This window comes from Suncus etruscus, chromosome 6 (genome assembly GCF_024139225.1).
Source record: "Suncus etruscus isolate mSunEtr1 chromosome 6, mSunEtr1.pri.cur, whole genome shotgun sequence".
Taxonomy (NCBI): Eukaryota; Metazoa; Chordata; class Mammalia; order Eulipotyphla; family Soricidae; genus Suncus; species Suncus etruscus.
In genome coordinates this window covers 21,675,652-21,703,440 of record NC_064853.1, presented here as the reverse complement: position 1 = coordinate 21,703,440, position 27,789 = coordinate 21,675,652, and the positions used below count along the sequence as shown (strand labels likewise).

The window sequence follows — 27,789 nt, the reverse complement described above, 5'->3', positions numbered from 1 at the left end:
GATTCAGTCCTTAAGGAACTTTGCATTTTCAAATCATGATTTGTTCAAATGAATTCACAATTTTCAAATTAGATTTTATTCCAAACATTCTGAAAACAAAGTCCTCTGCCCTTGGGCCAGTTCCCAGGTGGTTGTTAGCATTAAGGGACTTGGCCTGAGTTCCTAAGGGCTCACACTATTGTGATGAATATAGCTGACAGCCCCTCATATGCTAGAACCTTTACTTTCCGACACAGGCCTGAGTTTCTGAATTGGGTCCCAGGCATGGACTGCCCTCAGGCTGAGGAGATGGGTTGCTGCATTGCCTTTGTCTTGTTTTCTGTCCTTGTGAACAAGGTGACCAGTTTGACCAGCAATTCCACCTCCCATCAACAGGGACATCTGAGAGAAAGGAGACAATGAACCATAATCAGTCCTTAGTTTAGTTAAGGGAAGGTAGTGTTGAACCCAAAGGCTTTGGAAGTCTGATCTCTGGCTCCATTTACAGTTGTTCTTTTTTCAGACCATTGGTTTTGTTGTTGTTGCTGTTGTTGTTGTTGTTTAATTACATTTTATGGCCACACCTGGGTGTGCTCACCTGGCCTGGCTCTTGGCCCTGGTGGAGCTCAGGGGACCTTATGGGAGGCTGGGGCTCAAATCCCAGACAGTCATATGCAGGGCAAGAACACTACCAGCTGTACCATTTTTCTATCAAGCTGTTGTTCTCCCCGTGCTTCCTTCTACCCAGGCTTTGGCACAAGGAAACCCCTGAACAGAGCACTGTTCCATCCTCTGTTCATCTGGTGAATCAGATCTATCCAGAATACTTCAGTTTTTTCTCTTACCCTAAGAGCTCCATGAACTTTCTATATTTTGAATTTCAAAAGCATTCTGGAGCTGTTGTTTCAAGTTTTAAGTGAAACTTGAAATGTATTTCTGGGACAATTCAAAATGATATTGTTCTTATCCCCTAAAGAGCTACAAATCTCTGCCATGACTGGAAACACATGGAATGATCTTACCCCTGAACCTCACATATAAGCTGACACATGAGTAACCTTGGTAAATACTTGTTGAGTGAAGAAATCATTTCCAGTAAGGAAACCTCCCAGCTACAGGGGGCTGGGACATGTACTCCTTCTCAGAATTTAAATAGGAGCTTCCCTATCTGCTTTAAACATTGAGTATTTTAAGTAAGATCCTAAGGCACACTGTGCCCCCATCTGATTGATACTCACCTTTCTCCAGAGCATTTGTTTTGTTAGCGATGAGATTAGCAAATAATTGATTATATTTGCCATGACAGAATGGGTGTCTGGCTAGGCCATTGGAATACAGTGCAGTTAATGGCACATGGCATCTCCCTCCGGATGTCCTGGGCCTCATGAGTTCTCTATAATTTAAACTACAAAAGCACTCTGGAGCTACTCTTACAAGTGTTGTTACTTCCTCCCTCCCCTAGTTATAAAATGAGAGTGGAAAATGTTGATGTCTATTTCTCACCACCAGTTGGGTCCCAGAGCTGTCTCTGCACTCATCTGGGGCACAGAGCTGTGTGGAGCAGGGTTCAGATGTGGGAGCAGAGGCCCAAAGACAACTCTTAATCTCTTGCTTGGGGAGAAAGACTACAGGCTAGAGAAAGGTGCAAAGGCTTCTGGACCCAGACTCTGAGCCTGGATTCCTTCTCTCATTCACTGAAGCAAGTGAATAAATAACCTCTCACCCCAAACCTGTCTCCTCTTCTATAAAGTAGGGGGTACTGGTCATAAAGCTTTCATGAGGTTGTTTGTGGGGATGTCAAAGTTGAACCCATGTAATATACCAAGAAAATTTTTCTCAGCATTTTGCTCTTAAACAAGCCAATGTCTTTTGCCAATGCAATGTGTTAGCTATAATTTTAAGGTTTCTTATGTCTCGGGAGAAACTACTAGCAGGTGATTAAAATAATCTTATATGTTTTGAGAGATCACACCTTTGGGGACCATATGCAGTGCCAGGGATCAAAACTAGGTCAACCACAGGCAAAAATTAATCATCCTCATTTAACAGGCTAAAAAAATTGCAGGCACAAAGAGGTAATGTCAGCTACTCAAGGTCATAGTTATTAAGTGATGGAGTTAGAATTTAAGAATTTAAGGTTAGGTAAAAATAATGAACAAGATACTTGGCAGTCAAATACCTGGAGGTATTTGTTTCTTTTGAAAATGCCATTTCCTTTTTTCATGGTATCACCAACAAATCACAGATAGGAAAAGAAGAGGGAGAAATAGGGAGTGAACTTTTAGATTCTCAACAGGCCATTGAATTTGAGAACTGGAAGGAATATTAATAATAGTGTGATCTCTAAACCTTTATTTGTTGGTGCTGGGAAATTTTCTTAAAAGGTTGGAGTGCATGCTTTACATGTGTGATGCCTTGAACTTAATCCCAAGCACCATATGTCCCCCTGGGTATACTGGGCTTAGCCTCACAGTGGTTTCTTAACATCATCTCCCAGTACTGCTGGACCTGAATATCAAAATGTCAAGTTTATACCCCTGGGTCAAGTATTACCAGGAATAGTTCATCTCTATTAATAGTTCTTCTATCTCTCCACAAAAGTAAAGTTCCATGTGTTCAAATAAGACATATATAACTAAATAAGTCACAAAAAACATAGGTTAATGGAACAACATTATCCCTACTCACAGACATAGGGAAAAAATATATATGTAAAAATACATCTGTGTTCAAAGTCCTGTAGGAGCCCACAGAAGGAATAAACCTATTCTATTTGGAGGTGTTTTTTTTTTTTTTAGTAGAAGAAACATTTGTTTTGGGTTTTTAGGGCAGAATAGGAATTCATAAAATAAATAATAAAATAAATCTTTCAGATTGAACCAAGAGACCATTTAGTCTTCATAGTTCTGTTATACAAAAAACTACCAGTGGTGAAAGCAATGATATCAGTTATATCATCATTCTCTCTAATAAGAGAATCAATATTTTTATATATCACTAAAGTTAGGATTCAGGGTAGATAGATCTCAAGTTTTGTTCTCCCCAGGTTCCTTCACCAAGCATCTACTGGGCCTTTCAAATTTCACTCTGGACCACTCCAGAGTTTCCTTTCCCAACCAACTCCCCAACACTCCTTACTTTTTCGGTTGGTGATCTCACAGGCAGTGCCCTGGGTCCCAGCAGGACAGATGCAATCACAGCGGGATTCTGAGAAGACAATGCAGACAGTGTAAATCAAATAACTGAAGCTCATAATGCTGGAAATTTGGTCTTCCACATCACCATGATTCCCTCAGGCTAGCACCTTCTTGAATAGCTCAAAACAAGATTCAAAACCAAGAACAATCAACCTATTCCACCCTTGTATGACCTTCACTCATGGAAGAGGGTATTTGTTGACTTGATAGGGAACAGCATAAAGTTTAAGAAAAAAAAGGATTCATTAGCTGACATTTGAACTCTAAGTTTTATCTGTTATCAGAATCAGAAGTTAGACCCGTGTTCCCTCTCACCAAGTTATAGCTCTAGCCTTTGTTTGATTGCCTTCAGTGATAGAGAGCACACCACATTTTAAATATCTCATTTTACAATTGACTGGTGCTGACAGTATATAAAGGATTCCTTAGGCTTATCATGGGGAAGGGTCTGCAAACACTCCAGTCTCTACTACTATTTTTTTAACTTTATGAACAGCATTAGGCAGGTTTGTAGGTCAAAATTTCACATGTTACAGTGACTTTTAGCTCCCACTAGATTAACACCTTGAGCTGATGATTCCACACCTGGCTGAACTGGCTCTCATTTAGGTGTCTTTGGCCTGTTCACAGAACCTCCCAGATGTAAGGATCACACTTAGATCTGCTTTTCTAAATAATATTCACCATGTCCAAAAATATGGATGCTTTCCAGCTGAGTAGCTGAAACCCTTCTCCCTGAAAACTGCTCTTTCCTCAAGGTCCTTCTGCTGAGCTTGCTGCATCCTGTGGGGTTCTCTTCTGAATCAGCCAACGTCCCTTGGAAGCATATGCTATTCTGGCTGCTGGACTGGCCTCTTCATCAGAGCTCAGCTTAGGCCTCTCAACAGAAGCTCCCAGGTCCTTGTAAAGAATCAGCAGCCCAACTTTGGGGCTCATCCTCAATGCCCTCCAATCTGCTCACCAGAAATTGCTGAGGACCTGCACAAAGAATTTCCCCTGCTAGGAGAAGATACACTCTAAATCTAGCCACTATCTGTAGTCAAGAATACCATCTCAATGTGCTTCTGTTTCACCCCGTCATCAGTCACTGGGTCAGCTAGGGCCTGGACTGAAGTAACACAAGAGCCAGAGGAGCAGTTACCTATCTTCTGGCCTATAACTCACTCAGGAAACAGACTAAAGTTCATGGTCACTTGTGGTACTTTACAATGTGCCATTGTCAGCCTCCCAGGAGTCTTTGGGTTCAGCAAAATCAAAACCCACCTGTCTATGACTTTGACTTATAATGGACAATATAATGAAATCACCTGGGAGGATTATACAAAGGCCAGTCCAATGATTCACTTCAATTATTTTGGACTAGGCTCAGGCATTCAGATCTGTACACATCTCCTTGGGGGGGAATCAGCCACATGGGCTGGGTCTGCTATCTTAGAGGAAGACATGGGGCACTTTACTAGAGGCTGATCTAGTGATGGAGTGAGGTAGTGCTCCTGGCTTAGGCATCTCTGTAATACACATCCATGGTGCAGATATGAATTCCCTGGAGGGGGCTAACCAGCCGGTGATGAGTGAGGGCTACTGCAGAAACCCTTACATAAGGATCCATGCTGGCGCCTCAGCATAGGTATAAAGTGACTCGAAATGTGGATACAAGATGGAGAAAGCTTGACCTTCTAGAGGTCCATGTGGCCAGGGTGTTTCCCCTTGGAGAAAAGAACTTTATAAGAATTCCAGGAAATCTCCACCATATGGTAAAGCTAACTCTGTCTTCTGACCTCAGAACCAGTCCTCCCACAAGCCCAGTGCACAGAGAGGTACCTTTCAGGACCGGAACCCCATTTCCTTGACAGGGAGCACAGTGGCAGGAGCTGAATTCCCTCTGGAACTCCTCCAGGGCTTGCTTCATATTCTGTCTCAAGGTACTAGAGTAGGAGAAGTCTGTGGCTGTTATCAGTTCATACAGAGGCTCTGCCTGGCAGGTAGAAAAGTATTCGTTTCAATAGAGTATTTACCATGGAAGCCTCCACAGAAAAGACAAAGGCCAGCTGGTCCTGGATAACACAGCTACAACCATGCATCCAGATTCCCTTGTATTATTTGATACCTATTGAGTCCCAGGCATCAAGTGTAAGAAATGAGTAAACTATGGTTATACCACTCCTGAAAAGCACGAGATTCCAAATTACAACAACCAAACTTACAAAAAAGTGCCTGTTAAGGAGGCAGGCTTGGGAAAAAGAGGGGTAACTAAGGGACACAAGTGAAGGGAAATTGACACTGATGGTGGAATTGGTGCTGGACTATGGCAAGCCTAAAACTCAGCATTAAATAACTTTGTAACTCAAGGTGCCTTAACAAAGGGGTAAAAAGAATAAAATAAAATCCCTACTCTCAAGAAACTTAGGCTAGAAACATAGTCATGGATACTTAGATGCTTGGTTACCTGTAACAGAAGAAACCTGTAACAGAGTGTGAGAAGTCCATGTAATCTGCCTGATGGGTAAAGCGGACTATGTGTGTATGTTTTGTTTTGTTTATCCTTACCTTATTTTTGGTATCTGGGCTACATCTGGAAGCTCTTGGGGTTTACTCCTGGCTCTGTGCTCAGGGATCACTTCTGATGGGCTCTGGGGACCCTATGAGATGCTGGGGATTGAATCTAGGCCAGCCACATATAAGGCAAATTCCCTACCTGTTATATTATGGCTCTGGTACCTTCCTTAGCACTTTGTTGAGCTACTGGGTTTTATAACACTGGTAACTCATGCTTTTAATGCATACATCACTATAACACTACACTTATCAACCAGAGTGCCTGCTTCCTTCTACCAATGCCGTAAGGGGTCTTCTAGTTACCCCGCTGTATTGGTAAGCTCAGTTCTATGAACAAACCTTCAGTTATGATGCCGTTGGACATTTGTTCTTCCATAACTAATTATCTATCTATTTACAATATATTCAACGTGTGCCTGTGCACATGTGTACACATGTGTGTGCATGTATTTGGTGACACCTACACATTCAGTCAGCTCTTTTTTTGTTTTTGTTTTTGTAACATCTGATAGTCCTCAAGGGTTACTCCTGGCTATGCATTCAGAAATTACTCCTGGCAGGCTCAGGGGACCATATGGGATTTGGAGGATCAAACCTGGATAGGCCATATACAAGGCAAATGCCCTACTCACTGTGCTATAGCTTTGACCCCAAGTCAACTCTTTTAAAAACAATATAGTGTTGTTACAAATTCTAATCCATATAAATCATCTCAGTGATGTAAGAACTGTTACCAGGGAGCGATTCCCAGGCTGCAAAGCTCACACAAGATCTTTTTACTATTCAATGCTGAGAAGTTCTTCTTGGCCCATCTTCTCTCACAAATTCTCTTTTCTCCTTTATATTTGCATCATTTTCCATGTTGAGGTTTCTTTCTCCAAGTCTCTAATTGAACTATAAGCTCCTGACTAGTGTTGTCTACTGCTCAGATCTTTCTGCACTGGGGTAGGGGGCAGTCAGGTTCCAACTCTGAATTTGGGAAAACAGATAATGGCAGATGATGGAAGAATGAAATGGATGGAAAGCTTCATGAGTCAGATGAGCCAGCTTATGGCAATGGATGTGCATGGCAGAAACATAGTCCAAGAGTGATGTGGACTGCTCAGTGCTCAGGACAGAGTGGCATGTAAGAAGAAGCCAGGTAGGGTTGTGGCAGTGTTTGTGGGTTAGGGTTAGGAAAAAATTAGAGGCCAAGTCTCAAGAGAAAATCAAAGAGGCTGAGCACTTCTGGACTCTAGTTCTTTTTCTGAGGCCAATTTCCCCTCCAGAGTTTGTTAGCGATTCTGTCATGATCCAACCCATGAGAGTTGGGGGTCTGTCTGAATGCTGACAATTATACATTATCATGCCTCTGATGGGAAAATATTATTTACTTTTTAAATACATCTCAAGCTAACCTCTCTAGTGGGCACAGCCTAGGCTCCATGGTGGGCCCACTGTTCATGTCAATGAGTTAATCCAGATGTTATTTGCAGAATGCTTCAGCCTGCTGGCCATGCACAAGGGAGGAAAGGGGGTCACTCTCTATTTACCAACAGTGAGCCCCTCCAATAATATGCTTTCCTGAGGGAGCATGTGAAGTCTCCCTTTGGCCACCAGGCACATTCTTATCTGAAGTAATAGGTGCTTCCAGGAGCTAGAGCCTTTTGGGGCAAAACCAGAACAGGCCTTCCTGGCATATTTGCTATGTGCCAGGCACTATGCTGGGAGTTTACACATAAATCGAAGCCCTCAGCATCCAAACAGCAAATCAATCCCATCTATATAGAAGGCTAAGGAACACAGAGGCAAAAATCTGAAAACAACACTGCTCTAGAGATAGCTTATAGGGCTGAAGAGTGTGCTTGGCATATCAGGTCAGTGCATTGCACTGCAAGAGTCCCCAGAACTCTCAAGATGTCATCCTCAGCAGCTTTGAGCACCATCATACCTGTAGGACTTAGCATGGAAGCCATCTGGCTCATACTGCTGTATCGGTATTGCTGGGCCTGGCTTCCAAGGACCTCTTGTACCACTGGGAAGAAATCCTTCTCCCTTCCCACACTAGAATTCTACACCAAAGCCTGATTCAAATGGCCTAAGTATTCCAATTTTCACTCTCTTCATTCTGTTTTATTCCCCTTCCTTTCCTCATACCCTAATTTCTCTCCACCCCCCAATACACAGGTTTTGCTACTCACCTTGATCGGTGGATCCTTAGAACAGTTACCTCTGTGAACATTTTACATAAGTAAAATTTACAAAGAAATGGAGGCCATTTATGAGACCACGTTTTTTGTTTTTTTTTTTTTTTAGTTTTGGTTTTGAGCCACATCCAGTGGTACTCAGGGGTTATTCCTGACTCTGCACTCAGAAATCACTCCTGGCAGACTCAGGGGACCATAGAGGATGCTGAGAATTGAACCCAGATCTGAATCAGCCTGGTACAAGGCAAATGCCCTACAGTTCTGTTATCTCTCTGATACCACCACTGGTTTTCAACTGTTTCACATCTCTGAGTCAGTGTCAAGATGGGGATCAGTGTCTGGGAAATTTTGTATTAAGTCCCATGCAATTCTCTACAGTGAATGCTGGAGATCATCTCTCTTAATGATCACAAATTATTGCAATGATGTGTTGATTTTCTCAAAATGTTTCGCATAACCAACTGACTTAATATCATCTTTGGTCTTAGTATTCAGGTTGTCTTCTTTTTTTCCATTTTACAAGTGGAAAATTATTACCCAGACAAGTTCAGCAGATAAACCAGAGTTATGGGGTCACCAGGGGATGGAGAAGATTGTGGCCAGTTGTCTTTCAATATATTTCTGTATAGGTAGATGGACAAATATTTACACCAAATGAATGGCACAAGAAAACTATAGTTTGGAGAGGTGAGAGAGATAACAGGGTTTAAAACACTCGCCTTGCATATGGCCACCCCAATTTAATGCCAGTACCATAAATGGTTGTCCGAGCAAGAGTAGTTTCTGAGAACAGAGTCAGGGGTAAGCCCTGAGCACTGTGAGGTATGACCCAATTCTCTCTTCAGTGCAGTTTTATCATCTGTTTTTTACTTAATATCAAACTTTGGTCATTTCACACTGTCATTCAATAGTCTTTGACAAAATACATTTTATGGCCTCCTAGCATCCAGCAGTATAGATGAACTATAATGTATTCACTGCTTCCTCTTTTATTGAGTCTTTTGGTTGTTTCCTTTCTTCTTTTCCCTTTTGCTACTACAAATAACATAAAACAAGGTACCTTTTTCTACATACATCTTCACCAGCTTTTGAAGATTTTTCTTTGGTAGATTATTGCAATTGGGGTTACTGGATCAAAAGCTTTAAACATTTTAAATCTTTCAGTTATATGTGGTTATAGTCTTTCTGAAGGATGGTATATTCTCTTATTTTACAAAAGTGTTCATCTCATCGTTCTCGATGACATTGAGTATTATGGATGTTTAATCATTACCAATTTGGTTGGTAAAACATAATATTGCACTTCTACTTTCATTTTCATTCTTATTCCGAGAGAAGTTAAAAGTTTCGCATATTTATTAGTCCTCTGAGTTCTTTAGGGAGTTGTCTATTTCCTCTGAGATGTGTCTTTCTTATAAATTGTTTCATTCCTCCCACATTAAGGATTTCATTTTAGCAAAAGAAAATTTGGTGTGTTAGCTGCCATTTAATTATATTCATGGTTTTCTTATTTGAAATTCAGAATTTATTTTTAGGAACAAGATCCAGCTGTTCAAGTCTAACATTTTCCTATCAGGCAATGCTTCCTCATCCTCTGTATCTTAAATCCTGCTCTTGGTCAGAAGAATAATTTGTTTTATTACACAAATAATATATATAAAGATATCATATATGTTTTATAATTATATATAAAAATACATATAATAGTTTTCTTTATCCTGAGCAAATTCAAGGTATGATGGTCATTCTCACCATTTACCAAGGAACTTGACTTGTCTTTTGGGGTAGGGCTGGGTTGTAAAACCTTGTTGCTCATCAAGAGAACTTAATAGTGATTTATTTTGAGCAGTAAAAACTTAGTGATGTAAGTAAAGTCTTCAGAGTAGTAAGATGTGACTTAGTCCATTTCTGGACTACAGTGTACTGATCTTGGAATCAAGGGAAAGCCTCAGTGCCTGGATTCTTGAGTGATGATAAGTTAACCCACTCCCTTAGTCATAACCTTTTGACATGCTATGTAATAGAGAATAAACTCAGAAGAAGTCTCAGGACTATCATGTTGGCCTATTCAGGCTCTCCTGACCTCTATATGGTCACCAGTGCATTTTTCTTCCTTCTCCAGGCAGTGCCAACACTCTGTCCAATGGTATCACCAATAGCCTTGGGTCACAGGCTGCAGCTTAGCTGTTCTTATCATTAAAAACCAATGCAGGGGTAACAAGAGACTTTGCCAAGGGCTCCCACTTAATACTGGATAACTTGCATTTCATGTATACAACAAATGACACAGAAGGGAGATGATTACACTAAAAATCATTGCTTTTTTAACTGCTTAGAATTTGTATTTTATCAGCCATCTTATATTTGCTGAATCTGGGACCCTTTACATAATCTTCCCCCAAATCCTTCAAAATGCCTTTGGTATTTCTCCTCCATGAATAAGCATTTTACCAAGTCCCAGGATGCTTCCTCTATCGGTGACTCTCAATATTATCTCCAGGTAGTTTGATGTAAAGAATTCAAAGCCCAAGTGGTTGCACTGGTGAAGGTTAGTGTTCCTTTTATGACTTAAACCCAACTACAAGCTATGTAATCATGGTCCTCAAATAAAGATATTATTTTAAAAAAAGAATTGAAAGCCCAGTTTGTTTTATTATGAGGGATACATTGTTCCTAAAAGTAAAACAATGCCAGAATGTGTTTAGTGAGGGCCTGAGCGATAGCACAGCGGTAAGGCATTTGCCTTGCACACAGCCAACATAGGATGGACCTTGTTAAAAAACCTGGCACCCCATATGATCCTCTGAGCCTGCCAGGAGTGACTTCTGAGCACAGAGCCAGGAGTAACCTCTGAACACCGCCAGGTGTGATGAAAAACAAAACAAAACAAAACAAAACAAAAAAGAATATGTTTAGTGTTGTCTGGTTTTTAGTCCTTTTGCCTGCTTTGAAACAGGGTGTTTTTCTGTACTACCTGTACAGACATGTTTATAATATTAGGTGCCTAATTAAAGTGCCATCAGATTTCATCTTGCTGTTCTGTACTGAAAAAGTCTCTAAATTTTACATTTCTACACCAGTATGTTCTACCCTCCATACTTCTTCCATGTTATTGTTTTAATCCCTTTATCTTCTACTTCTACATTTGTCTTCTACTTCTGCATGTTTATAGTACCTTCCACATCTCTGACTCCATTTTCTACAGTGTCAGTCCTGTTCTTTATGGCTTCCAACATATTTTCATTTTTTCACCCTGTTGTATTTCCTATCTTTAGCTATATCTCATTTTACTGGAGCAGTGTCTAAGTATCTCAGCTTCTAATTTTTTAATTTTATGAATTTCTTATCTTCTTTGATTTTATTATAATCACAAAATAAATGCATTCTAAATTGTCTTTTATTTTCTACTTCTTTGATACAGATACTTGTCATTTGTATCTTGAATATAATTATAATCTTTTGACTTTAACATTCTTTATACCTCCTTGGCATTGCTTTTCTTTCCCTTGAGCCTAGAGCCATTTCAATTTAAAATTTATTGGAAAATAATGTGAGAGGGCTTTGTTAACTCTGCTCACAGCCTCCAGAGCCATACCCAGCAGTGCCCAGAGCCTCCACAACTATACACAGATTGCTTTGAAGATCATGTAGTGGTCATAATTTAATCAGAGCTGGCTTCATGTGAGGCATGTGTCTAAATATACTCTACTATCTCTCTGACCACATCTTATATTCTTGAGTTTAAGACTAGTTTTGACAAAAAAATTCTGGGTCTATTGATTGCTTTTCTTTAAGAGAGTCTTGTTTTGTGGGAAAATACCTAGTAAGCTAATTCTGCAGAGAAGAGTTATTCTGATATAATGTGAAGCCAGTTTCCGTTTTTATTTTGCCATAAAGACTGTGTGGAATAGGAGACTACACAAAATATTCATTTTTCACAGGAAGCACAACTAGAGAAAGCATGCAAGAACCTGCTACAATCTGGTCTTTCCCACTCCTGGAAATAGCTCTCTCCCTTTCCACCCACAATGCCCTTTGCAGTATCACATTGTGGTGGGTGTGAAGCACTGTAGGCATTTAGGATGCTACAAAAACCTTTTGGGCTTTCAGGAAAGTAAACACCTCCAAAATCTTTTGCAGGTCTGGCAGAGACATTGGAAACTGAGACTATTATAACTAACACATTCAATTTATTTGTCCATCTCTCCCTTCCTCCTCCCTCTCTCACATGCATTCACACATACATGCTCCACATACATCCCACACTACATGTTTAGTTCTTAACATCCCCAGTGCTGAGACTGGCTTGCCCAACCTGTTTAGATAGGTAACTAGGTCAATTCATTAATTCTCAGTTAAGAAAAATATATTCAGGTAAGATATATGAGTAATAAGTGAAGACCAGGGATATATTTTCCTTTAACTCTGTTCCCTTCCATGCCCATCAATGATAGCAACGAAGGTCATCATGGCATAAGCCAATCCTGGGTATCTCTGAACCTTCACCATTTTGATCCTTCTCTCTATTTTCCAGTAGCCTAGAGTGTCATCAGTGCACAAGTAATAGGATAGGAGTGGAATGGCAGATTTCTCAATGAATTTGACACATAATTAAAACACTGCAAAAAATAGCCAGTGTTTGGGACTGCAGAGCTTCCCTCAAGATTGTTAGCCCCTCAGCTCAATATCGTGACTGCAAAAGTAAGAATTAGAGTGGCTGCTGGACCATGTATGTATATGGAGGATGGCAAGAAAGATGGTGTCAAATGTGACATGAACACAGGGCTCAAGTCACCACAGGCAAGTATCTACCAAGGCTGATATGACAGTCTTGTTGGAGCAAATGCCTTTTTAGTTTAAGTTTATCAAAACAGTTCTTACTTAGGTGGTTGATGTTTTTGCAGTTTATTCACCCAAACTCAAGGGAATATCTGTAGAGACTGAGAGAGGTCAGAGATTCAGGTTCTAACCTAACAAAGACTCTTAAGCAGCAAGATGGCTACAGTCTCTGTGACCTTGATTTTTATCAGCAATGAAGTTGAGAGGAGAATACTGAATTTTCAAATGAGTGAGGATTAGATGAAATAACATTCCACAAGCCCTTGGCAGAGTGTCATGAATATCTAGGTGTCCCAGCCGTGTTGGTGATTATCATGATGTATTATCCTGTCCTGTATGATAGCTGTGCATGTTACCATCTCACTGTTCAGTAGAGACTGTCTCTCTCTTCCAGTACCTAATTCCTCTCTCATTACAGGAACTTAGAAAGCACTTGTTGGATGGAGAAGTATTTAAATAAAGATATGAATGATTCTCTGAAGAACTAGAAAGATGATTAAATTAGAGAAGAATGGAATATAAATCTAGTGATTCATTTCCTTTAGTAGCTTGTAGACCACTGAAAGGATTGAAGATTGTCCATCCAGTGCTTAGGAGTATACTGTCCACTCATTCCAGATCTATTTTATAGGCTGGGGATGTGTCTTGCTTAGAGGAGGCTCCTGTTCAATTCTGTGTACTATGCAGCCCACTGGCAATCTACCAGTATGTCTCTGCCAGCTCTCCAGAGTCCCTAAAAGTGGCCTTCCTCAACAATTATAAAAGATAATTAATTGATATATTTTCTACTGTCACACATGTACCTTAAGATTAAGATGGGAATGTTGCACTGGTGATGGGTGGTGTTCTTTACATTGCTGAAACCTAAATACAATCATGTATGTAATCAAGTTGTTTAAATAAAATATATATTAAAAAAAAAGATTAAGGCTTAGGTCTTCCCGAGGCTAGATTCCAAACCCAATTCACACTAGACTTCTCTCTTGGTAAGGAAAGAATAGGCCCCTGCATGTACCTGAATTTTGATAATCTCTGGGTTGTACTGCACGGCTTCTCCCCATTTCTGCATCAGCTCTGCTGTGGGCAGCTCCCGGTATGCCAGGGCAGTAATGTCCGCACTAGCACCTCCTCGGACAAGGACAATCAGGTCCTTTACCATGGTGTCGCGTTGGTTTCTTTCTGGAAATCAAATGAAGACTAGTATAGGGCAACCCCAACCACGGCTTGGAATTGACTGAAACCTGGATACTATTAATATCCCTGATCTCAATCTAAAGATGAGAGAGGACAGGCATATTCTTGCCTTCTGTAGAGACACAGTATAGGAACCCAGGTCAATAGGATGCAAGTGGGATATGGGATAAGAAAGAAGGAACTATTTGAATATCTATTAATACTAGTCACTGATAGAGCCCATGGAGGACACCCAATTGGTAGATGACACATACACATATAGGGAGTGATGAAGAGGTCATAAAAAAATGAAGGGATCATTAGATGTATGCACATGTATGGGTAAACAAACATAAACATAAATAGAGTGAGAGACCATGGCAGATAAACAAAATCAATTCAGGTACATACCTATGCACAGCTATAACAATAGATAATAGATATGTTTTGAGATTGGCAGATAGGCTGATGGATATATCCATCAATTATACATGGAACAGACATATGGGCATACAGATCGACCACAGATAGGTAAGTACCTGGGTAAGTAGGTAGATTATCGACATTTCTGTGTCAGTTACAAATCTAAGGCTGTACACCAATTGACTCTGTTTATTTTCATTGTGTAATCTTTGCTCTAAGATAAGATAGCTCTGAGCTAGAGAAAATTATCCCATGTATCCCTGTTTTGGGTCTACACACCAGCACTTCCTTGTAGGGAACATTTGGGAAGGCAGGGAGGGCCTCATGTGTCACAGATGTGCCTGCAGCAGTGGATGCTATGAAGTAGCTATTAGTCTGACTTCTCAGGAGGTTTTTCAGAAACTCTAGCCACATCAGGAACTCATTCTAAGGAACCATTGTCCAGAGCCCAAAGCCATTAACCTGCATAAAGTGATGACTCAGCTTTGTATTTACAACACCTTTTAAAAACAACATATAAAGGGGGTCACTCACAAGGACAGAGGTAGATGGTTGGGTCACTTTAGTGGCCATGAAAGTGCAGTAACTGTATACATATAAGTCATAAACTTTATCATTATTGTAACCAGATTACCAAAATCACAATAAATAAAGTTATAAAAATAAAGGGAGTCTCATTCACTGTTGCTACTGTAAATGGGTATAAATATTTTTAGAAAACAAATAACTTTGCATTATTTCACACTCTCCAACACAACAACCCATTCCCAAGTGATTCCCTGAGTGAAGTGCTTTCAAGAACAAATAATTATGAAGCATATTAATAGCAATCAGAAATAGCAATTACAGTAGTATGGACAAGAAAAGCACATGATAACTTCACAGTGCATTATACAGGATGAAAACCATAGTCATTCAAAGAACAACAAGCAAATAAACAAAACAGGGTCTTGAGAGCTGGGAACATGGATCAAATAGGAGATATATTCTTGGCCATGTGAGGCCTTAGATTTCATCCCAGGGAATATATGGTCCCTTGAGTCTGGCCATATACACCTTCCCCTAACTATAGTGATGCTGAATAAATTAAACAAGAAGATTGCCTTCAAAGAACGTCTATTGTTTAATGTAACTAATGGTGAAAATACTGAGGAAGATATGACATGCTGAACACAGTAAGTATTGAAGGTGAGGACTCTGGGTTGGGGGAGCTGGTCATAACTCTCATCAGTGATTGTGATGTGGAATGATTCTGCATGTCTTTAAAAAGCATATCTGGGGGATGAGGAAAAAGTACAGTGGGCCAATCCCTGGCACCACCACATATGATCCCCTGAGCCTACCAGGAGTGATCCCTGAGGACAGAGTCAGAATAAATCTTGAGCACAGCTGTGTGCCCCCCAAACAAAAATAAATAAAAAACATATCTTGGGGCTAGAGAGTTATAACAGTTGGTAAGTTATTTGCCTTGCATGTGAATGACCAGATTCTATCCTCAGTACCCATTATGGTACTGTCCCTCCAGAAGTGGTACCTGAATACAGAACCAGAAGTAAGCCCTGATCACTGTAAAGTGTGTCCCAAGAAGGAAAAAAAAAAGCGAAAGCACATCTGATTTATGGATACCTGCCTCTGTGCAGCAGTGCATCTTCCAAACCAGCTCCATTGCAGTGAACAAACAAACAGACAAATAAACACTGGCATCAAACAGTCAGGAGATTGTTCCACAGCAGCAGTTAACTGATGGAATTGTTTTGCACAAGTTAGAGAGAGCAGATAAGGAAGACTGGAGCCATGCTGAGAAGTGATCTTTCCTGTGTTGACTGGACAGCTTCTCAGGACTAAGGTCCCTTCCATATTATATCCCTGTTCTCAGGTACCTGGCTCTGGCCAGATGACTTTCTTGTCATCTCCAGTCAGGTCTTTCCTAATTTGTGGGCTCCGAGAAACATGATCTATAGCTCAGCTGGATCCTCTGGTCTCCATAGCTAGATATGGACAAGTCACTTCCCTGTCCTCTTCATTGGGAGCCCTAGTGCAGAGCCTCATTCTATCAAACTAACTACTAGCCTTAAATATGTTGCCATTCTTATATTTTGCCCTTATGTCTATAAAGCAAATCTCAACTTTAAATTACACTAAATAAACCTTAAGTTTCCACAAATGATTCTGCCCCATGAGAGGAAGCAGGCTCTGCCCTGGGATGGCATTTATACCCACTTGGTTAACTGCTTCTTCGGTGGTTTGTATGTTCCATGTAACACAACAATTCATTCTCTTTTTATTTTTTTCTGCAAACTCAGCACATAGGTAAGTTTTTATTTAAATTATTTCTGTTGAAATGGTTTTAGAACTTCCTTGCATATGAAAAGAGACTAGGACCATGGTGGTCTTCAAAGGGGACAGATAGGCATGGTGGAGATAATGTGTTGGCACTTACCTTTGATTTCCTTCAGAATACCCTGGCATTTGCCTACTGAAACTCCAAGACTGACATAGACAGCCTTAATGGCTGCACCGATCTTAAAGTCATGTTGGGCGCAGGCCTGGACATCCTTTAGAGAATAATCTGCAAGAAGCAAGGAAAGATCCATGTGATCTAAAGGGACATTTATCCTCTTTCTTTGACCTCATGCCCACCATTAGTAGTAGTACTTCACAGATTCAAATTAATGAATGATCAATCTGATGGAGAAAAATTGCAAAGGGTAGTTTTTCATTTGCCTATAAGACAAATCATGCAAATTGTCACTATGAGGATGGATTTGGAGAATATCATACTCAATGAAGTCAACCAGAAGGAGTGGAAGTAAGAGAGAGTGGTCTCTCGTGGGCAGGTTATAAAGAAATAAAGTAAGGGAATAACAAATGACCAAAGGCAATAAAATGAAAACTAGTCTAAATAGCTGTACTTATCATGGTGGGGGAGAAGGGGATATTGGGGTGATCCTGATACAGTAATAGAGGGAGGTGGACACTTCTGGAGGGTGTGGTACTGGAACACTCTAAGCATGACACCCTACCATCAATAGTATTATAAATACGGATCATCAAATTAAAAGCAAAGCATACAAGCAATTTATAAAAGAGGTAAAATTTCTTACACATGACAGGCTCTGCTCTCAATACTTCATCTCCCTAGCTTAGTACCAAATGGCACAGCCCCAGTCAGACCCAAGCATCCTAACCATCCAGACTGAGATTTGCTGGGAAAAGTTCCATCAAAAGTGCAGGTGACACTGGGTTTAGCAGAGACTCTTAATTAATCAAAATCTATATTCCCCAGAGCTTCTTTGTTCAAAGATGCTTCAAGGAGGGTTTTGTTGCCCTGGTGGAGTTTGTGCTCTAAGTTTTTTATGAAAGGTGATTCTTTCCTGAGGCTACAGAAATCTTCCCACCTCCCATCACACACCTTCCAGAAGAGTGTTTTAACCAGTGAGCAGAGGAAAGGGACTAAAAGTGTGAGATGGAGTCCCTGACATAAAGAAGTTACTTCCCATTTTTCTTCCCATTACTGGAGCTTCTCCCTTCCATTCCTATTTTCAGACCTGGTCCATGACTTGTGTGAACCTGGCAATAGATCTCTAAGGCTGTTGCATTGCAGATGGGTCAGACTGTGGGGATCAGTGGTCTGGAACCTGTCACTGTTCTCCAAAACAATTTTCTTTGGGACCTGGATATCACAATAAGGTTACATAAACCTTGCAGCAACAAATTATCCAACTGGTCAATTAAGGATGACACTTGCTGAAAAAAATCTGAAAAATTCTTATAAAAGGGTCTATGTTTCCCCTTCTTCTACCTCTACTGCTTCAATGGATTCATCAGGAATGAAGCATGGTGTTAGGGACTAGCTGATTGCCCAAATTCATACATTCATGTGCCAACCTCCCAAGGGCAGTCCAAGAGAGATGGAGTATTTAAGAAGAAATTATGGTGGCACAGAGATCTATGGGATTCAATTAGTTTGAGGGATCCCAAAAAAAGATCTTGCAGGTGAGAGCCTGCCCCAGGAAAAGATGGGTAATAACACAGTAGGAGAGCATAGTGGGTGAGCAAGGAACAGGCTGGAAGAGATGCCACCACAGACCCCTGCTCTCATATTTCAGAATTCCGAGCACAGTCATCTGGGTTCTCATCATTCCAAAGATGAGTGTGCAGGCAGGTAGATTTTATAGCTCCTGGTAAATTCTACAGTGTCAGATAGAGAGACTCAAGGTGGATCGAAGCTATACCTCTATTTTGGGGTACAAAATCAAGATAAAGTCCTCAGTAACAGTCAGAATAGCAGCCCATAACCTAAAGAACTCTAGAAAGAGTTTAGCTGTTCCTCTACAATTCATTGGTCGCACTGTTTACTGTTTTCTTTTTTTCTTTTTAGAAATATTTATTTATATTATTAGAGTCTTTCCCAGTACAGATTGCTCTGCATGAATCAAGGATATGTTCAAAGGTCATTAGGGTTTCACCCAGCAGGACTTGGAGGTGTATCTGATGGGACTTGGAGTCTGTGTATAGCTGGGAATGAAACTCAGGGCCTTGTACATGGGAGACATATGCACTACAATTTAAGTCATTTTTCCAAGCCCCTCATTTTCTTTTATGTATATTCAACCCCAGAGCTCAAAATAAATATTTTCTTTTTTTTTCTATAGTTAATTAAGCATTTTCCTCAGGGTCCTGGGGCCACTTCTAGAACAATCAGGGCAGATGGTTCAATGATCTAGCCCTGCCATGTAGTATTGCTATGACCCAGCTAAGGTCACTAGGTCACTAAGATCATTGTGGGTGAGTTTAGAGACTTTCAGGGCTCCATGCAGTAGTACTAGAGTGGGCTAGCCACATGCAGGGGATCAAGCTCAGAGTCTTGATGTTCAAGGCACTTTAGTACTTTGAGCTCTCTCCAAGTCACCTATTTATTACTTAAAAAATCAAAAGATGTGAAGGGGCCAGAGAATACAACAGGCATGTAGCTTATCCCCAGGAGTGATCCCTGAATATAGAGCCAGGAGTAAGCTCTGAACACAGCTAGGTGTGGCTCAGAAACAGATAAACAAACAACAAAAAGAGGTGGAGAGGTCAGAGAGATAGTATAAAGTAGAAGGAAAGAAACATCATCAACGGAGATTTCTCATTTCTTGACTTTGGTCTGTGTTTGGATGATGAAATGAGTTTGAGATGAAGAAAGCCAGGGGACAAACATGTTTGGAAAAAAATTAAGGGCTCCCATGATGGCCTGGTTCATCTGTGATGGCTAGTTTGATAGCTCAGATGGTTAGATCTGAAATCTGGGACCTCAACTTGTGGTTGCAGATAATATAAATAAGGAATCTCACAGGATTTTATGTCATCCTCTAGAGTGGAAATCCCAAACTTCCCTGCCCTATTTCATAATGGGGGGTTTTCTTTAAGAGAACAAAAAGAAATCATCCATGCCTTATCCCCACAGCACCCGAAGCTATTACCACCCACTCATCATTCCAGTATTCCCCACAGGGTAGCCCTATTACTTTGGGAAACACTAGGTTCTAGAGAGAACAAAGAGTAGAGAAAACTGGACATGTGAGGATGGGGTGAGGCCCAGGCTCAACAAGGCTGGCAAGAAGTGAGTTTTGTGGTAACTCTCGAGAGTAGAGGCATGGATAGAGCAGATCCAGAAGGACAAATGACAACCCTCCTCCTGAGCCTTCAGACAATGAAGACAAGTCTCCCCTAGAGCTCTCTGTTCCCAGGTGACAAGAGAGCAATGGATGCCTCCCTTAGGAGGGCTACATACCTCCTTTCTCCATGGCCTCCTTGTTCATGACAAGAGTGTATTCATAGATGCCCCCCAGCACGGCCTCTGTGATGTAGTGGGTGCCAAAGTCACGGAAGAGGTCCCTGTACTCGCCGTAGCTGTACTCCAGGGGCAGCCCTCTCACCCTCTGGAGGAACTCATGGTGCAGCATGAGGCCCCGAGATTTCAGCTTGTATCTCGCAACTTCCAGATCGGAGCGTGCATGCAGAAACTTGCTGTTCTAAGGGAAGGACCAACACGGGGAAAGCAAATCTTTAAAGTCACGAATCTGAAAAGGAGGAGATGAACTTGAGTTGAGCAAATGTCATGTGCTGGGCTGCTTTCGTCAGGAGACCCGAGGGAAGATAGGCGTTCCTTGCTCATAAAGATTCCCGTGTCCTTTTCAGCTCAAAAGCACTTGCTCTTAACTCACCACCTTCGGGGGCCAGTAAAGGATATGGAGGGTAGAGAAAGGGCCCAGCATGGCATGTGGGTGGCCCTGATGGAAGGGAGGTTGACTAGCCTAGATGGCAGATGACCTGTTTCTGTATGTGCTCAAATCTCTCTGAAGAGAAGCTTCTATTTTATTTTTTGCAATTGCAATGATCTATTTAATACAAATTTAAATTGCTATATTTAAGCACCGTGGTTATAAAATTGTTCATTGTTGGGTTTCAGTCATATAATGTACCCCATCCTTCCCCAGAGAAGCTTCTTAAAAAAGAGTAGTGTGTGGGGGAGGTGTGACTGAAGAATTTATGGCATCTGGGCTAGTCAACCTCATGCAGTCAGCTCTGCAAATCCAGCATCTGATTTGTGAATCATATTTCATTGGAACATGCTCATCTGAGTGGGTCACCATAGCTACCATATATCCCAAGGACAGTGTTGGATGAGTGTTGGACAGTGTTGGACCTACAAAGCCTAGAATATGGGATATAAGGGTACATGGCTTTCTGGCAAGATCAGACCAATGAGGATGGTTGAAGTTTGTTCAAATTCCTTAAAGACTCTGCAGTGAAGGAATAGTAGTGACATCTGAACCCAGGTAGGGAAATGCCATGGAGCATAAAGAAAGTAGAAATATAGGTGGGCTTCTGGTGTGATCAGTGCCAGCTGCCACCCTAAGACCTGAGATAAGACGTTTTGGGTGAGATTCTTTAGAGTGGCTCAGCTGAAATGCATGGGGAGGGCCTGTGATTCCTGGGGTCTGTCTCCCAGAGGTCTTGGTTGACTCAGCTACAATCTTAAACTTAATAAAACCCCCAGGGAAATGCTTAGGAGGGAAGGAAAGAAATAGTTATTAAAGGCTGAGCAGACTGGCCTTTCTGAAAAAGTACCCAAGACTAAGCTATTATTAGTGGAAACATTTTCAAACAACAGAAATTTAATCGGTTGATAGAACTGAATAGGAGTAACACAGAATTCAGACACAAAGGTGAGGCTGACCTTTCCATAGAATACACAGAAATTTAAGATCAGCAAGAGGGTACTTACGGTATGAGAAAATCGTTTGATTCTGCTGATAAAATGTCTGCTATTAGCAGTGGCCTCACTAATGCCAAATTCAAATATTCCAGGTATTTTAAAACCAAATTTGAAGCTAGAAGCATCAGCGGTTTTCATTGAGGCATTATGTTCGAAATCTGAATATGATTCATATTCTGTCAACACAAACTCATATTTGCCTTGAGTCTAAAGAGAGGAAAAAGAAAGAAACCTTATTTCCTTAGACTCAGAACTTTGTATAAGTTGGTAGACAGGCACAGTGTTCTAACTACAGGCTGGGTGATGGAGATATAGTACAGCAGGTAAGGTGCTTGCCCTGCACACAGTTGACCTGTATTCTATCCCTAGTACCATATATGGTCTTCTGAGCCCACCAGGCATGATTCCTGAGCACTAAGTTTAGAGTAACCTCTGAGTACTACAGTGGCCAGAAAAAAATGTGAACTCTGTCATCAAGGCCATCTTTACTATCCATGCACTTTAACAAAGAAGGATACAGAGACTCAAAATGGAAAAGGATCTTTACCTCAAGTCTAACCTATCTGGAGCTGAAGACTAACACGGTCATGTTTGTTCCCAGTGGATCTTGGTGACGGTGTTGTGTACTAATATTCTTTTTTTTTTTTTTTTTTTTTTGGTTTTTGGGCCACACCCGTTTGACGCTCAGGGGTTACTCCTGGCTATGTGCTCAGAAATCGCCCCTGGCTTGGGGGGACCATATGGGACGCCGGGGGATTGAACCGCGGTCCTTCCTTGGCTAGCGCTTGCAAGGCAGACACCTTACCTCCAGCGCCACCTACCCGGCCCCGTGTACTAATATTCTATGTCATTCCCCAACTCCTGGGGTGCCAGTCATTGAACTCAGGTCCTCACCCATGCGAGACATGTGCTTTGCCCTGAATCACATCTCTGGCCAACATAGTCTATTCTAAACCTCCTTCTCTGTGATATGTGCTTTTAAGGCTATTTGCCAATCCTAACAACTATATATATATATATATATATATATATATATATATATATATATAATATATATATATATAATATATATATATATATATATAACAATATGGCAACTATAATTTAAAATGTTAAGAACTAAAATGCCCCATTCTAGAGGCAAACAGTCATAAGACTTGATATTTCCTTTTAATTTGGGGGGTGGTCATTTGTGCTCTAACCCAGCATTGCTCTGGAATTCTGAGTCTTTGCTCAAAGATCACTGTTGGTAATGCTTGAAGGACCGTATATTGTACCAGGGATCAAAGTGGGGTCAGCTGCATACATGGCAAGTGCTTAACTACTTTACTATCTTTCTGACCCAAGTCTTGATTTTTTTCTGACCATTGAGAATCATCCACGTTAATGTTACAGGAGCCATCAAGACTGTCCTAATTGTATGTAGCTCTCCTAGTAGCTTTGATATTATTTATATTATATATTATTTATATCCAGTGGTGTTGGAGACTACTTCTGTCTCAGTACTCAGGAATGGTCCTTGGACAGACCATATTGCTTGAACCTGGCCTCCTATATGTGGATATGCATCCCAGTCCTTTGAGCTTTTTCTCTGGCCCCATTTTTGATATATTGGTGTCATAATGACTGCTCTATGATAAAACTGCTTATACTCTACAGAAAATTTCAACTTCACTGACACAAGGAAAGAGGACCAACCACACCCATTTTGAACATCAACAATTGAAGTGCAGAAGGAAAGGGGGCTCCCTATAAGCTTGCAGAGTTAGTAGGTGGCTGGTGGAGTCATGCCCACTGGCTGTTTAGTAATGCTCATACATTGCTCTGCAGGACTTTATAGCTGTCACATACCTGTGCATTATAACTCTCCACATTGTATGGCTTCCTAAATCTTGTGTTGAGTATGTAATGTGGGGAGCAACCACCGGCATAATACTTGTGATCAAGAACTGGGCCCTCCAAAGTGTTGGTGAATAGATTTACCCTGTACAGAACACAAAGAGAAGGAGAGGACTTAGGGTGTCATATAGTGTAATCTTGGCTCTAGAACTACTAAACTAAACATAATTCTTGGGCATAGCCCTTGAAGCCATGCATATCTAAATCAAACCAGCCTTCCAACACCATTGCTGGCTATTAACAGGCAAAAAGTACAATCTCCAGCCACTAGAGTTTCCTGATTTTCCTCCAGTCTCCTGGGTAGTGCTGATCCCTTTTCCTGAGTGCCCTGCTAGTCCTTCACTATTTTATCTCCTTGTATTTCCAGAATGAGCTTTCACATTGTTCCCCTGATGCTTGCCCTACCAAACTGGGCTCTAGAATCCCTCCCCAGGTTCAGTTCCGGCACTATCATACACTATTTGAACTGACATTACTGCCTTATGGGAGTGTTTGAGCTATTAGTAAGAGCATGGAATTCAGAGATTCTTGTACTCTACACCATTCTGACATTTAAGCATTATGTGGGCTTGGGAAGACACTGACTCTGAACTTCTCTCTGAACCAGGGTCTCCTTGTCTGTGAAATGGGGACAAGAAAAAGTAACTCTTCCCCAGGCTGCTATAAGGACCTGGTATGTCCATGTTGTTGAGTGTTTGGTGCCTGGCATACACCTATCACTTATTTGTCTGCTGTCCTCACAAAACTGCATGTTCCTGATGTTCCTAATCTTGCATGACTCCATATGAGACACTAAAATAATGGCTCTTTCTAAGGGCCTGTGGTAAAGACCCAGAAAAAGGTACTTCTGTAACACACCTTGTTTAGGGTCTGGAAACCTTAGGTGGTAGTGTCTTGTCTGTATGGAACAGAAGAAAGCCCAAAGACTTGATTCATGTTTTCCCCAACAGTCTAGGGCAGGCATTTTGGACATACTCTGACTCTATCAGAAAATTCTTTTGAGGTAGAAAAGTACTATTTACCACTGGTTAATCCTACCCTGATAGGACTACCTCACCTCCTGTCTGGGACAGTTTCAAAAATGTGATTTAGTCTTATGTGGTTTAAGGATACATAGGTTGGTAATAGGCTACGTGTGTGATATGGAGTTGATGGCCAATGCCATGGTCTGGGCTGCTGCTGGCTGGGTCATCAAGGTGAACATAAGTCCACAGTAACACTGCTTGCTGTGTATCTCTAACCATTTCCCCATCACCCAGCAAAGCTTGACTGGAAGCATGCTTATGTTTAACCTCACATCTTACTTTGTGCCACCTTGGCAGTGTCATAGATCTTACCAATCACCCACTAGTTCTTTAGTCCTTATGAGTAGGAATACAGTGGCAGAATGATACCCTTGGTACAGACGCAGGAAATGAGGCTAAAGGAGGGTCTTAGCTGAAGTCTATGGCCACTCCCAGGAAGTAGAAGTACCCCACAGTGTCGCAGAGCAGTCATGAATGGAACATCTCTCCTATCCTCCTGTGGAAACCAAATGGGGTCTCTATCTTCACCTCTATCCATGCTTTCCTTATGGCCCATGTTTGTCTGTGCGCTGTGTTTCTGGAGTGTTCTGGGAGAAATTCCAAACACCCTTTTGCTTCAGAAAACGAAAAGGCAGAAACTCCCTACTACTACCTTCAGAATCACTATTGGCTGGCCTCTCCCCCTCCAAAGAACAACAATATTACTTACCCACTGGCCAGATTGTCAATTGCCCAGTATTGGTCCACTTCATGCCGACATTTTTTAGAGATCCTTTTACAATTGGCCTCATCAGATCTGTCTCCACAGTCATTGTCCCCATTGCAAAGGAGCCTTCGATTGACACACCTCCCTGGGATGAAGACAGAAAAGGGGAGGGAGCCCACTGGTACCTCCAGGCACCTACCATGCACCAGGCCCCAAATGAGCCTTCATTACACAACTCTGAGGAGCCCTTGTGAGTCAGACAGAAGCCCCAAGAGTTTCTTTCTCCCAAAGATAAAGGAGTAGTAAGAAGTAGTAAGAAGGCACTTTTGGGGGAAATTATTGAAAGTGGGGGTGTGGCTCGGTGTGAGCGCACATTCCTGCTTAATGTTAAAACCTCTGAATGTGATCTCTGGTACCATGTGGTCGCCATCACCATCACCACCACAAAGCATAAGGAATATACAGGAAGCTCCTGTTGAGCTAACAGAAAGGGCATCTGCCCTTTGCTCTCTGGGCCTGGTGAACCTGAGTGGTGTATGTAACTTAACCTTTGCCCCCTATTTCCTCATCAGACCTGCCCTCACTAGATACAAGGGACTTATAGAAGTAAATGAAACTGTACCTCATACTCAGAGGAGGCTGGGGTCCTAAGAACCCTTAAAGGATGTTGCTGTTAAACATTTGCATCAGGATCAGAACCAATAACTGTTTAAACACAGTTTTCCCATGCAATCTCACCCCCTCAGACACCCAGACTCATTTGAAATCTTTTCAGACCATGAAGATATTTGCATATAGTGTCAATATGTTTCTAGAGTCAATATGTTTCAAGAGTATTTCTGCTGCTTTTTCTCTCTCATTTCTTCTCTTTTCATTTGACCTCCTCTCTTTATTGTTTTTTCCTGGGGGTTAAGGCCCCTCAGCAGGTGAACCTCTTTCCAGAACTTATCAGGCCTCTTCTAACCAATGTTCTTGGGTGTTCCTGGCAGAAGAGCAGTCTGGTCTTTAAATGTTTCTTACAAGGCATAAAAACTCATGTCTGCCTGAGTAACTGTTATGGGTTTGATCAGAATCATGGAACGCTGGCCATAATGAGTCCATGGACACACTGTAAAACAGTCTCTTCGATTTATTGAAGGGAATTTTGCTTTTGCAACAAGCCTTGGAAATGAGCTCTAAGAATCCCTAACTCTTTCTTGAAAGATCCCAAAGCATAGTTCATATGGGTCCAATAAATGTAGAGAGTTGCAACTCTCTTCTAGATTATCTGGATAAAATTATTCTATTATTCTCTTGGAAAAAGAGAGATAAATGTTTGCCTGACTTAGTGAGACAAATGAGATGAAAAGACAAGTTTTTATTATTTCTGTAGTTGGTGAGTCATTTATGTGTTCTTTTCTATCTGCTCTGTCCTGTCTGTGTCTTGCTAACTTCTCCCTTTATACAAGTATTTCTTAATGACTGTTTCATATGTTAGGGATTATGCTGGTCTTGGTGAGAGGAAATTGCAGAAGCCAGAACAATTCCTCTCCAAATTTCCCCCAGGGAAATGATGTTCATTGCCCTATTTGACTGCCATGGTGTCCAGATCTCTGGGAGAACCAACAAGGTTTCATCTGCAAGAAGTACTCTTTCTCATGGCCTTGAGTGCTTATAATGCATTTCAAAGGGATGCTTGGAATATGTCCCTTCTTCCATTCTCTTGAGGCAAACAACTCACAATAAGGTTAAATGATATCTCCTAATGTCAAAATATAATCTGTACTAATCCTCAAACCAATGTTTCTAATGTCCTTGATGTCAAGGAATGCAATTGGAATCCCTAGGTTCCTAAATGCAGCCTAATCTATACACCTGCAGTATGTCCTTGGACAAGTAACTTTTCTAAGTCTCCACACTTTTTGATTTTATCTTTTTCTCTTCTTTTTTCTTTTTTTCTGTTTCTTTTTCTGTTTTTATTTTATTTTATTTATTTCTTTTTTTTAACCAAACACACCTGAGAGTGTTCAAAGCTTACTCCTCGTTCTGCACTCAGAGATCACTCTTCATATGTTTGGGGGACCATCTGGAGTTCTGGGGATTGATACTAGGAGCAATATAAGGAGATAAGTACTAACCAGGTAGGTTTTAAATTTTAAAAAATGAGATAATGCATGTGAAATGAGTTCAAATACTTGAGGACCTATGGCCCCAAGAAGCCTTGAAGCCTATTGGCCTTACACATGATTGTGATTTTGAGGATAAAACTATGGTGAATTTCCCCATACTTAGGCACTGACATCTTATGTGCTAGCTACCCAGTCCTCACCCCTGCAGCCCTCTGTACCTGTCTGGGCACACACAAAGCCTTCACACCGCACTTGGCTATGGCATGGTCTGTTGGTAACACAGTCTTGGACTTCCTTGTCAAAGAATCTGCATGGCTCTCCGTAGAACTGAGCAGGCTGGAGCAAGGTGGCATGTCTGTACTATAGCAGAGAAAGAAATGAGGGAAGAGCCTCAGGGCTCAGGAAACGGAGGGATCCTCTATGGCAGATATTCT

The 27,789-nt window shown here is 41.2% G+C and overlaps 1 protein-coding gene across 1 annotated transcript in view; it reads right to left on the bottom strand.

The window, feature by feature from the left end:
* Positions 1 to 53: 53 nt before the first annotated feature.
* C8B (complement C8 beta chain) overlaps positions 54 to 27,789 on the bottom strand; it is a 42,064-nt gene continuing 14,328 nt past the window's right edge. Inside the window, exons 3-12 of the mRNA XM_049774602.1 lie at positions 27,574 to 27,715; positions 25,251 to 25,392; positions 23,469 to 23,601; positions 21,627 to 21,824; positions 20,130 to 20,370; positions 16,794 to 16,922; positions 13,773 to 13,936; positions 4,998 to 5,151; positions 3,118 to 3,186; positions 54 to 381 (exon numbers count right to left, since the gene is read on the bottom strand). Of these exons, the coding sequence (XP_049630559.1) occupies positions 221 to 381; positions 3,118 to 3,186; positions 4,998 to 5,151; positions 13,773 to 13,936; positions 16,794 to 16,922; positions 20,130 to 20,370; positions 21,627 to 21,824; positions 23,469 to 23,601; positions 25,251 to 25,392; positions 27,574 to 27,715 (1,533 nt within the window). The 3' untranslated portion in view covers positions 54 to 220. The remainder of the gene's footprint in view (positions 382 to 3,117; positions 3,187 to 4,997; positions 5,152 to 13,772; positions 13,937 to 16,793; positions 16,923 to 20,129; positions 20,371 to 21,626; positions 21,825 to 23,468; positions 23,602 to 25,250; positions 25,393 to 27,573; positions 27,716 to 27,789) is intronic.